Genomic DNA, 13,171 nt, shown 5'->3' on the forward strand with positions numbered 1-13,171 from the left:
CAAGGACACCCTCAAAGCCTCATTGATAAAATGTAACAACCCCACTGACACATGGGTGTCCCTGGCCCAAGACTGCCCTAAGTGGAGGAAAAGCATCTGGGAGGGCGCTGAGCACCTCGAGTCTCGTGGCCGAGAGCCTGCAGAAAACAAGCGCAGGCAGCGGAAGGAGCATGCGGCAAACCAGACTCCCCACCCACCCTTTCCTTCAACAACTGTCTGTCCTACCTGTGACAGAGACTGTCATTCCTGTATTGGACTGTACAGACACCTGAGAACTCACTTTGAGAGTGGAAGCAAGTCTTCCTCGATTTTGAGAAACTGCCTATGATGATGATGACAATGTTTCTTTGATTCAGTAACAGGAGAAGTCAGTCTCATCTTTCACATGTTGTGTGAAGTATCTGCTATTTAAAGTTCACTGCAACCTACTGCTTAAGTCTGGCATGTCCGATCTCCTAAACTCTCTATCCTTCAAGTCATCAAACAAGGGACTTCGAATCTTTAGCATTTGGTCTACAACGGTGCAGCCAGACTCCCTGAATAAAGTTTGTCTTGCACCTTGAACAGTTGCAAGATCCTTTGTTGTAGTAGTGAACAAATTTAAATTCTTTCTAGGCATAATTTCCCAACTTCACTCTTTCCACGTGGAGCCTCGCCTGTCAGGAGCTTGTAGCAGAAATTCAAGCAAATGCTCTGCATTATTATTTGTGCATTAAAAGAAAATGGTCAGAAGTAGGCTGTGTATCCCACATTTTTTGAAATACACTGCCAGTGGGCAAGTTTCCCCTGGGAATATGGAGTCATCGTTACATTGAACAATGTCTTCAGAAGCTGAAGATGATTGGGCCTAGGTCATGCCCTGAAGAACTGCAACAATGTCCTGGCCCTGAGATAATTGGTCTCCGACAGCCACAACCATCTTTCTTTGTGTCAGGTCTGACTCCAGTCAGTGAAAAGTTTCACCACTGATCCCCATTCAGTTTTACCATGGCTCCTTGGTGACACACTCAGTCAAATAATAATATTTATAACTTTTATTTATATATTGCCTTTAACGTAGCAAAAGATCCCAAGGTGCTTCACAACAGTGTGACAAGACAAAACCGATAAATTTGACACCGAACCACATGAGAAGAAATTAAGGCAGATGACCAAAAGCTTAGTTAAAGAGGTAGGTTTTAAGGAGCGTCTTAAAGGAGGAAAGAGAGGTAGAGAGGTAGAGAGGTGGAGAATTTTAGGGAGGGAGTTCCAGAGCTTGGGGTCCAAATGGCTGAAGGCACGGCCACCGATTTCTGTGGCCAGAATTTGAGGAGCGCAGACATCTTGTGGGATTGTGAGGCTGAAAAAGATTACAACGATAGGATGGAGCAAGGTCATGGAGTGATTTGTAAACAAGGATGAGACTTTTGAAATCGGGGCGTTGTTTAACTGGGAGCCAATGTAGGTCAGAAAGCACAGAGGTAATGGGTGATCGTGACTTGGTGCGAGTTAGGACACGGGCTGCTGAGTTTTGGATGACCTCAAGTTTACATAGTGTGGAATGTGGGAGGCTGGCCAGGAGTGATTTGTAGTAGTCAAGTCTGGAGATAACAAAGGCATGAATGAGGGTTTCAGCAGCAGAAGAGCTGAGGCAGGGGTGGAGGTGGGCAATGTTATGGAGGTGGAAAAAGGCGGTTTTAGTTATGCTGCAGATATGTGGCTGGAAACTCATTTCAGGGTCAAATATGACACTTAGGTTGCAAACAGTCTTGTTCACCCTCAGATTGATGCTAGGGTGAGGGATAGAGTTGGTGGCTAGGGAACACAGTTTGTGGCGGGGACCAAAGAAAATGGCTATGGTCTTCCCAATATTTAATTAGAGCAAATTTCTGCTCATCCAGTACTGGATGTTGGACAAGCAATCTGACAAATTAGATACCAAGCACGGGCCGAGAGAAGTGGTGGAGAGGTAGAGCTGGGTGTCGTCAGCGTACATGTGGAAACTGACTCCGTGCTTTCGGATGATATCGCCAAGGGGCAGCATATAGATGAGAAATAGGAGGGGCCAAGGACAGATCCTTGGGGAACACCAGAGGTAACGATGCGGAAGCGGGAAGAGAAGCCATTGCAGGAGATTTTCTGGCTACGATTAGATAGATAAGAATGGAACCAGGCGAGTGCAGTCCCACCCAGCTGGACATTGGTGGAGAGGCGTTGGAGGAGGATGGCGTGGTCAACTGTGTCAAAGGCTGCAGATAGGTCCAGAAGGACAAGGAGGGATAGTTTAGCTTTGTCACACTCACAATGGATGTCATTTGTGACTTTGATGAGAGCCGTTTCGGTACTGTGACAGGAACAAAAACCAGATTAAAACATTGAATTCATGGAAAGATGGTAATTGATTTTGGAGGCGAAAACACGTTCAAGTACTTTGGACAGGAAAGGGAGGTTGGAGATGGGGTGATAGTTAGCAAGCAAAGTGGGGTCAAGGGTTGTTTTTTTGAGGAGAGGGGTGATGACAGCAGATTTGAAGGAGAGGGGAACAGTACCTGAGGAGCGAGAACCGTTAACAATGTCGGCTAACATGGGGGCCAGAAAAGGAAGTTGGGTAGTCAGCAGTTTAGTGAAAATAGGGTCAAGGGAGCAGGAAGTGGGTCTCATGGACAAGATGAATTTGGAGAGATCAAGAGGAGAGATCAAAGATAAACTAGAGAAAGATATGAGTTTAGGGGTTAGGGCAGGTGGGAGCCTCAGATGAAGTTTGGCCCTGTGGGCTAGGTGAAGGAAGGGAACTCGCAGAGGCAACTGATCAGATGGTCTCAATCTTTGAGACAAAGAAGTCCATGAGCTCCTCACACTTGTTGTTGGAGGTGAATGCGGTGGAGATAGGGGAGAGGGACTTAAGGAGATGCTTAGCAATGGAAAATAGTAGCCGGGTGTTATTTTTGCAATCTTGAATGATCCTGGAATAGTGAGCAGTTTTTGTCGACAAGAGTAGGAACTGCTAATGTTTTATGTGTTCGAGCCAGATCTGGCTAAACTAGTTGTCCACCATATTCGTTCAAGTCTGCGACCTTTTGACTTGAGGGAGCAAAGATGAGGGCTGTACCAGGGGGAACAGCCAGCATGGGAGAGAGTAATATTTTTAATAGGGACTAGGACATCAAAGGTTGTGGTGAAGGTTGTTGGTGGTTGAGCAGATTGATGGCTGCAGAAATGTCATTGTTAAAAGAGGGCCAAAGGTTGGACAGTTTTGAGTTGATAAGTGCAGTTGTAAGAGAGTTTGGAGAGAGTTTTTTCCAGGGGCAGATGCAGAAAGAAGTAGATTTAGATTGGGGAAGGGGAATGTGGGTCGAGAGCGATACAAGGTAATGGTCAGAGATAGCTGTATCTGTAATTGATATGGTTGGAATAGCAAAGCCACGAGAGATTGCAAGGTTAAAGGGTGGCCTTGAATATGGGTTGAGGAATTAACATGGAGGGAGAGATTAAGGGAGGACAGGAGGGGTTGTGAACTCAGAGGAGAGAGAGCATGATGAATTGAAATGGAGGTTGAAGTCACCGAGGATGAGAAGTCGCATAGGCTGAGGGAGGAAAGCAGTGAAAATATATCCATGATAAAGTTATTATATTTGGGTGGGTGGTAGAGAACAAGAATTTTGAATGAAAGGTGAGAGGGGTGGAATAAGGCGAGATGTTCAAAAGATGAGAAAGTGCCGAAGGAGCAAGGGGACGGACCAAGGTGTGATTTAGTGATGAGAGCTATACTGCCACCATGGCGGTCTGGGCGGGGCAAGTGGTGGAAGGTATAGCCGGGAGGAGAGGCTTCGATTAAAGTTAGTGTGTCATTATCCCTTTTCCAAGTTTCAGTTAGTGCCATGATGTCAATGCAGTCATCCACGACAAAGTCCTGGATGGTAAGGGCCTTGTTTGAAAGTGAACGGACATTCTGCAAGGAGATTTTGAGATCATCCGTGATGGCTGATCTACTGCCAGAATGCACATGGTCATTGCTTGGAGGTGAATGCTGACTTGATGTCAAGTGAAGTCACACTTACCCCACCTCTGGAATTCAGCTCTTGTATCCATGTTTGAAATGACGTCTGGAACTAAGTGGTCCTGGTGGAACCCAAACTGAGTATTGTGAGAAGGTTATTGGTGACTGTCACTTGACAGCATTGTTGACGACTTCTTTTATCACTTTGCTGATGATTGAAAATAGGCATATAGGGCAACGATTGGCTGGACGCTGCTTTTTGGGGACAGGACACCTGGGCAATTTTCTACATTGTCGGGTAGATGCCAGTATTGTAGTTGTACTGGAAGAGCTTGCCTAGAGACACGGCTAGTTCTGGAGCACAGGTCTTCAGCACTACAGCCGGGATGTTGTCAGGACCAGTGTTTGATGTGTTCAGTACACTCAGCCATTTCTTGATATCTTGTAGAGTGAATCGAATTAGATAAAGAATGGGATCTGTGATAGTAGGGACCCCAGGAAGAGGCTGAGAAGTATCATCCACTTGGCACTTCTGATTGATTGCAAAAGCTTCAACCTTGTCTTTTGCACTCATGTGCTGGGCTGTGCAATCATTGTGGGTGGCGATGTACATGGAACTTTCTCCTCGCGCTAGTTGCTCACTTGTCCACAATCATTCACGACTGGATGTGGCAGGAATGCAGAGCTTTGACTGTTTTTTGTTGGATCAACAACAACAACAACTTGTATTTATATAGCATGTTTAATGTAGTAAAATGTCCCAAGGAGCTTCACAGAAGCGTTACAAAACAAAATGTGACATATTAGGGCAGATGACGAAATGCAGGTGTCTTAAAGGAGGAACGAGAGGTAGAGAGCTTTCGAGAGGGAATTACAGAGTTTAGGGCCTTGGCAGCTGAAGGCACGGCCACCAATAGTTGAACGATTAAAATCGGGGATGCTCAAGAGGCCAGAATTAGAGGAGCGCAGATATCCCGGAAGTTTGTGGGGCTGGTGGAGGTTACAGAGATATGGAGGAGCGAGGCCATGGAAGAATTTGAAAATAAGCATGAGAATTTTAAAATTGAGGCGTTGCTTAACTGGGAGCCAATGTAGGTCAGCGCGTACAGGAGTGATGGGTGAACAGGACTTGTTGCGAGTTAGGACACGAACAGCAGAGTTTTGGATGAGCACAAGTTTACAGAGGGTAGAACATGGGAGGCTGGCCAGGAATGCCAGGATCACTTAGCTCTGTCTATAGCATACTGGTCCCACTATTTACCATGCATGTAGTCCTGTGTTGTAGCTTCACCAGGTTGGGTTCTTATTTTTAGGTACGCCTTATGCTACTTCCAGCATGCTCTTCCACATTCCTCATTGAACTAGGGTAGGTCACTAGCTTGATGGTGATGGAGGAGTGAGGGATATGCTGGGCCATGAGGTTACAGATTGTGGTGGAGTACAATTCTGCTGCTGTTGATGGCCCACAGCGCATCATGGATGCCCAATTTTGAGCTGCTAGATCTGTTCTTAATCTACCCCATTTAGCACGGTGGCAGAGCCACACGACGCAATGGAAGGTGACCTCAGTGTGAAGATGGGACTTGATCTCCATAAAGACTCTGCGGTGGTCACAGCGACCAAGAGCATCATGGACAGGTACATCTGTGACAGATAAATTGGGGAGGAGGAAGTCAAGTAGGGTTTTCCCTCATGTTGATTCTCTCACCACCTGCCGCAAGTTCAGTCTGATAGCTATGTCTTTCACGACTGGGTCAGCTTGGTCATTGGTGGTAATACTGAGCCAGTCTTGCTGAAGGTCATTGAAGACCCCCACCCAGAATACATTCTGTATTCTTGCTACCCTCAGTCATTGTTCCAAGTGTTGTTCTCTTGCGGAGGAGTACCGTTTTATCTGCTGAGGGAGGGCTTGTTGCACTCAGGGAAACCAACCCTAGACAAATGGACCCTCCCAAATTTCTCGGCCCCTGAGTGCATTCAGCTATGGTGCTGACTGTCTCAGGGCAAACCAGTCTTGCAGTGAGGACCTCAAGCAGGTGTTCGGCCCCTTATTCGTAGATGCAAATGGCGTAATGCCTGGTTTGGGCATTGGTAAAGGACACAACTTGTTTTTACAGTCAGAATTATGCATGTGTTTCCTGCCTGCCATTTTGGGGACTAAAGAGGCCACGTAGCACCTAAAAAATGGGCGTTACATAGCCCAATTTCTAGGCCACAGTTTTCAAAGTGAATTACAATTTCTTGGAATCTCATTGATTGATTCCAACACAACTTACAGTTTTCCTTTACAATATCTTTTAAAATGTTTTCCATATCTCCAGTTGGGTTAGAATAGATGCACCATCTCATTTCTTTTTAAATGTTTAATGCATTGAGGCTGACTTAGTTCAACGTGAAAATCTACAGATAGAGGGGTAGAATCTCCAGTGCTATTTGCACCATTTCTTTGAGATTTCCATCAATGTTCCACTGGAGTTACAGCAGGAATTTGGATGAATTCCTGCAGAAATTCCAGGCAAGAATGTCCATCTGTAAAATTCCAGAGGGTCATTGAGGCTAATTGTAATACCCCCACCACAGCCCCATCTAAAATCAGTGAATTCAGCAATTAAACCTGGAAACTTCCTGTTCTTTATGTTTCTGCATAAAGTTAATTCCTAATGAATTAAAAGACGAAGGGGGTAAAATTGCCCTGCGCCCCGATTGGGGGCAGCAACCAGCTAGGACCTGGACATTCTATGCCTGGCGCAGAAGTCCCACCCTGCCGCTGAATTGGGCTTACCACCCCTCAAAGAAAGTGGAGCACAATCTTGTGTGCTCCACTTACTTTAAGGATGCATCCCGGGACCTTACTGGTGCAGGGAGTGAAGCATAGCATGGATGCAAGGCCTCTGATGGCCTCCCCTAGGCCACCAGGGCAGCGTGGGACCGGGCCTGCTGCCCGGCACCCAAAACGGAGTGCCAGGCTTCACAATGACAGCCCGGACCACACGAGGACTACCATACTGGAGCTGACCCAAGAGCCGGCAAACCAGTAAAGATGGTGGCGTGAGGATCTGGCGGCCTCCCCTTTAAATACCACCCCAAGAGCAGATGTCGGAAAGCTGGTGTTGACATCCGCTCGCACTAGCCTCACGGCCTGCAGGGCAATCCTCCCCGTGGGACTGTAAGGGGTCAGCGCGGGGTGGTGAGGGCTCGCGCGCCCTGCGATTATGTCATTTGGCGGTTGTGCGGCAACCCAGGATCTAACTGCAGGGCGCTGCGCTGCAGTGGCAGCACCTCCGCAAACCCCTGGACAATTTCCCTGGAGCCGGTAGCAACCCCTCTCCCAGGCGAAAAATCTCTTCCGCCCCATTAGCGCCCCTCGGAGGCACTGTTGGGCCTCTAAAAAAGGGACAATTTCACCCCCCAGATAAATCAACGGAAAGAAATTGAAACATGTCTTGAAGCACTCATCTTCCGACAAATGCTTTTTTAAAAAAAATGTATTCACTGTTAATTACTTCGAACAAAACTTGCTTTTTCAATGGTATAACAGTTAAATGAATGGAAGTTGGCTTTGACAATTAAGTAAGATAATACTGATGATGAATAATAGAAAAAGTTAAAGACTCAGGGGGAGAAATTAGGCTGCTTACGGGCACTCAAGCAGTAGCACCCCGATGGGGCAAATCCCGCGCCGTAGCGATGGCGATAAAAGTTAGCACTTTGACACCTTTCGCCATGCAGATCGTGATGTCACCAAACCTGCAACACTCACTGGGCACCCAATCTGCAAACTTCAGTAGGCCCCCCGCCTTACCGCCTCGCTCTGACAGTGGTAGGGAGTGGAGGCGTGAGCAACCCACTGGCATCTGATGGGGAGCTACTTAAAGGGATGCTCCCAGAGATCATTTATGTGTGCCAGAGAGCGCAGGATGTATCTGCAGCCAGATAAAAGCTGTTTGAATTACTATTGTGGGCCGTCAAAGGACTTTGCATTTCATCTCGCAGCATATCTGCACTCCCCGAATCATAGGGGCTGGTGTGCAGACTCCAGTGACCCTCCCCTTTAATGGCTGGAAGGCGCCTTCGCCAATGCTCACTCCCGATTACACAGCACATCATATTCGATATCGCTTGGAGCCTAACACTACTCATCCACACCATTAGCGTCTGATTTAGCGCTCCCCTGCATTGTTTCAGCGCAGAGACTCAATTTTACAGACGTGGAGATTGATTAGCACCTGCGCTAACCTTACAACTTTTCAAAAGTTAACACCCCAACCGGGATGATATGGAATTTCTAGCCCTCATTGTCAGTAATTATTAACAAATCACTAAAAGTAGCGATGCAGGTTAATAAGGCCATAATAAAAACAAACAAAACACTGGGGTTCATTTCTAGAGTGATAGAATTGAAAAGCAGAGAAGTTATGTTAAACTTGTAGAGAACCTTGGTTAGACTGTGAACAATTCTAGGGGCCGAAATTCATGCCCGCAGAAAGCAGGCGCACATTCCGTTTTTAAAAAGTTTTTACCATTGGGTTCGATGAGGTGGGCTTTCAATCGATTTTCAGCTCTTCCCGAGATCATAATTGGGTCAGAAGTGCGGCGGTAAGTGCTGGTGAGGAGCGGAAGTGGGGGCAAGATGGATTCTCCGCCGCTGAGTGGTGGTGACATCATTGTGCGTCTGCGCACCACGTATTTCCCCTGCTTTAAAGGGAGATAATCGGCGAATATTTAGGATTGGCCACCAGGGTGGGTTTTGGCCGGGCCAGCAGCCTGGCAGCCAAGGAGGGGAGTGCCAGGCTGCCTGTTGGTGGCCCGGCCGAACCCGGAGCACAATAGTCCGGCCGACGTGGAAGTCGGCCGACAAAAAAAATTAAATGGCGGCTGCGGCAGTGGGCCCCTTGCCTTTAATGACCGCCGCACAGCCAGGACTCGTAATGAGAATAGAAGATGCATCAAGAGAGAAAGCGGGGTGGAAGTGGGGACCACCAGATAAAAACCCTGTTTAATTTAGCTTGCAGCGACCATTTGACCAGAAATTGGCAGCCATTGGATTCCGCCGCCTGGCCGCCGCAAAACGGCCTTATCCGGACCCTGAATTTCGGCCCCCTAAGTCTCCATATTATAAAAAGGATATAGAGGCACTGGAGAAGGTACAAAAAAGATTTACTAGAATGATACCAGAACTGAGAGGTTATACCCATCAGGAAAGATTGAACAGGCTAGGGCACTTCTCTCTAGTAAAGAGAAGGGTGAGGGGTGACATGATAGAGGCCTTTGAGATTATGAAAAGTTTTGTTACAGTAGACATAGAGAAGATGTTTCCACTTGCGGGGGAAACCAGAACCAGGCTATAAACTAATAAATCCAATACGGAATTGAGGAGAATTTTTTTTACCCAGAGAGTGGTTAGAACGTGGGACTCGCAACCACAAGGTGTAGTGAAGGCGACTAGCATAGATGCATTTAGGGGAGCTAGGAAAGTTCATGATGGAGAAAGGAATACAAGGAAATGCTGATTGAAACATAGAAACATAGAAAATAGGTGCAGGAGTAGGCCATTCGGCCCTTCGAGCCTGCACCGCCATTCAATAAGATCATGGCTGATCATTCCCTCAGTACCCCTTTCCTGCTTTCTCTCCATAGCCCTTGATCCCCTTAGCCGTAAGGGCCATATCTAACTCCCTCTTGAATATATCCAATGAACTGGCATCAATAACTCTCTGCGGCAGGGAATTCCACAGGTTAACAACTCTCTGAGTGAAGAAGTTTCTCCTCATCTCAGTCCTAAATGGCCTACCCCTTATCCTAAGACTATGTCCCGTGGTTCTGGACTTTCCCAACATCAGGAAAATTCTTCCCACATCTAACCTGTCCAGTCCCGTTCAGAATCTTATGCGTTTCTATGAGATCCCCTCTCATCCTTCTAAACTCCAGTGAATAAAGGCCCAGTTGATCCAGTCTCTCCTCATATGACAGTCCAGCCATGCCTGGAATTAGTCTGGTGAATCTTCGCTGCACTCCCTCAATAGCAAGAACTTCCTTCCTCAGATTAGGAGACCAAAACTGAACACAATATTCCAGATGAGGCCTTACTAAGGCCCTGTACAACTGCAGTAAGACCTCCCTGCTCCTATACTCAAATTCCCTAGCTATGAAGGCCAACATACCATTTGCCTTCTTCACCGCCTGCTGTACCTGTATGCCAACCTTCAATGACTGATGAACCATGACATCCAGATCTCGTTGCACCTCCTCTTTTCCTAATCTGCCGCCATTCAGATAATATTCTGCCTTCGTGTTTTTGCCCCCAAAATGGATAACCTCACATTTATCCACATTATATTGCAACTGCCATGCATTTGCCCACTCACCTAACCTGTCTAAGTCAGCCTGCAGCCTCTTAGCGTCCCCCTCACAGCTCACACCACCACCCAGTTTAGTGTCATCTGCAAACTTGGAGATATTACACTCAATTCCTTCATCCAAATCGCTAATGTATATTGTAAAGAGCTGGGGTCCCAGCACTGAGCCCTGCGGCACTCCACTAGTCACTGCCTGCCATTCTGAAAAGGACCCGTTTATCCCGACTCTCTGCTTCCTGTCTGCCAATCAGTTCTCGATCCATGTCAGTATATTAGCCCCAACACCATGAACTTTGATTTTGCACACCAATCTCTTGTGTGGGACCTTGTCAAAAGCCTTTTGAAAGTCCAAATACACCACATCCACTGGTTCTCCCTTGTACACTCTGCTAGTTACTTCCTCAAAAAATTCCAGAAGATTCGTCAAGCATGATTTCCCTTTCATAAATCCATGCTGACTTGGACTGATCCTGTCACTGCTTTCCAAATGCGCTGCTATTTCATCCTTAATGATTGAATCCAACATTTTCCCCACTACTGATGTCAGGCTAACCGGTCTATAATTACCCGTTTTCTCTCTCCCTCCTTTTTAAAAAAGTGGTGTTACATTAGCTACCCTCCAGTCCCAAGGAACTGATCCAGAGTCGATAGACTGTTGGAAAATGATCACCAATGCATCCACTATTTCTAGGGCCACTTCCTTAATACTCTGAGATGCAGACTATCAGGCCCCGGGGATTTATCGGCCTTCAATCCCATCAATTTCCCTAACACAATTTCCCACCTAATAAGGATATCCTTCAGTTCCTCCTTCTCACTAGACCCACTGTCCCCGAGTACATCTGGAAGGTTATTTGTGTCTTCCTTCATGAAGACAGAGCTGAAGTATTTGTTCAATTGGTCTGCCATTTCTTTGTTCCCCAATTGGATTAGATGAAGAAGGGTGGGAGGAGGCTTGTATTGAGCATACACACCGGTATAGGCCTGTTGGGCCAAATGGCCTGTTTCTTTGCTGTAAATTCTATATAATTATGTTAGGTGAATTGAAGGTACAAAAATCTTTTACATTGTGATTAAAAGGAGAAATGTTATCCCTGTTAATTCAGAGAAATGCAGCAGATCCCTGATTTATTGTGTAAAAAATGCATTGATGATGTCCTGTATTACATCACTAAAACTCTTTTTTATCTTTTGAATTCATTTCCAGCTCAAATGGAAAATCTGTAACCTGGGCTCATAATGAACGCTCTTCCCGAGGTCATCACCTATGGAAGAGGCTTTCTGTCCACATAAAGAAGAAGGATAATACCTCAAAACAATCTGCTCTCATCAAACCTTTTTCCAAGAGCTCTGAGAGTCGGCACAGCAGCCACAGCTATCCAGAAACAAATATCAAAGGTCTGTATGATGTTTCTGAGGCAGAGGAGCACTATCCAGTCCAGTATGTACCGCAGACACCTTCACCCATCAGTATTGTGAGTCACAGAGCTGGATCTGTCAGCCGAGCAGAGAATGACATGCCCTCATTCCAGTCTGAGCATGTCCAGAGAAGCAGCTCTTCCCAAGGTTCTCTGATGGAGCAGATCAGCAGTGTGGTGAACCGCTTCACGGCCAACATCAGTGAGCTGAATTCCATGATGCTTTCATCAGCTCCTTCAGGAGTCATAGGAGCATCTCCCATCTGTCCATCCTACCTGCTTCCTAAGGAGATACAACTGCCTACACCCATTACAACGTTTGCGGATATCCAGCCTCTCCCGGCTATCGAGGTGAATGGTCGATCACAGCCTGCAAGTGGTGTTTCAAATACAAGTGTCAAAGATGGCACTTCTGAGACTTCAGTGGTTAAAACAGACTTTGAGGAGCTTGTAGCTCTTACCCCTCCCTCGCCTTTCAGAGACTCTGTTGATTCAGGGAGTGGTTCGCCCAATTCTCCTGTGTCAGAATCAGCACTTTGCATCCCATCATCCCCTAGATACGACACTCTTGTTCTGCGTGACTATACACAAAGCTCTTCATCTCTGTGAATGTATAATGTATGTTGATCTAAAGATGAGCCGAAACTAATAAGAAATCTGCAAACTTTCATCAATTTTTACCCAAACATAATTTGTTTTATTCATGTCAACAAATACTGGCATAGATTCTGCATAGTTGAAGATGGGATTTCTCTGAATGTTGGAATCAAATGAATTCCACAAGCAGTTTGAGAACAACTTTATGGTAGAAAACTGTCTGCTAGTGGCCTTAAACCTTGTGGGTTCTTTTCATATGGAAATTTACTTGTATTTAGATAGAGGGCTGGGAAAAGGATGACTTGGTTGCCAAGTGCATTGCTCACAATGACAACCAGTTAAGAAAAGACATGATTGGGGGTAAAGTTGACTTCAAGACTTTAGCAATCTGTTACAAAGATTGTTATTTCCTATTTCCCTGATGCGAAACTGCAAAACTTCTCAAAAGGTTGAGACCAAAAATGAATGTAAATTTGTTGGATGAGGATCATAAGATACAGGACCAAAAGGACTTCCATTTTTGTATGAAAGAAGTGTGGCGATTCATAGGAAGGGAATATATATATGACCAACACGAAAACAGCTGGAAAAGACACATGTAGAAACATTATATGAAACATATCATCTTCGATCAGGAGCGGAATGTTTAAGTTGCAGTATCCCTTATACTTGGCTCATACACTGTCAAAATAACATTTATATAAGTGACATCTAGTGGAAATCACAAAGGTTATTTCCATTGCTCAGCAATGTTTTACTCCATTTCTTGTGTCTGGAATATTTCAATAATTTTATGAATCACTGAGATCTAATCATCCTTTCTG

The 13,171-nt window shown here is 45.9% G+C and overlaps 1 protein-coding gene across 1 annotated transcript in view; it reads left to right on the top strand.

Moving 5' to 3' along the window:
* grm5b (glutamate receptor, metabotropic 5b) overlaps nt 1-12,359 on the top strand; it is a 929,621-nt gene extending 917,262 nt beyond the window's left edge. The window contains exon 8 of the mRNA XM_070892001.1: nt 11,540-12,359. Within this exon, the coding sequence (XP_070748102.1) occupies nt 11,540-12,359 (820 nt within the window). The remainder of the gene's footprint in view (nt 1-11,539) is intronic.
* The last annotated feature ends 812 nt before the right edge of the window (nt 12,360-13,171 follow it).

This window comes from Pristiophorus japonicus, chromosome 10, assembly GCF_044704955.1.
Source record: "Pristiophorus japonicus isolate sPriJap1 chromosome 10, sPriJap1.hap1, whole genome shotgun sequence".
Classification (NCBI taxonomy): domain Eukaryota; kingdom Metazoa; phylum Chordata; class Chondrichthyes; family Pristiophoridae; genus Pristiophorus; species Pristiophorus japonicus.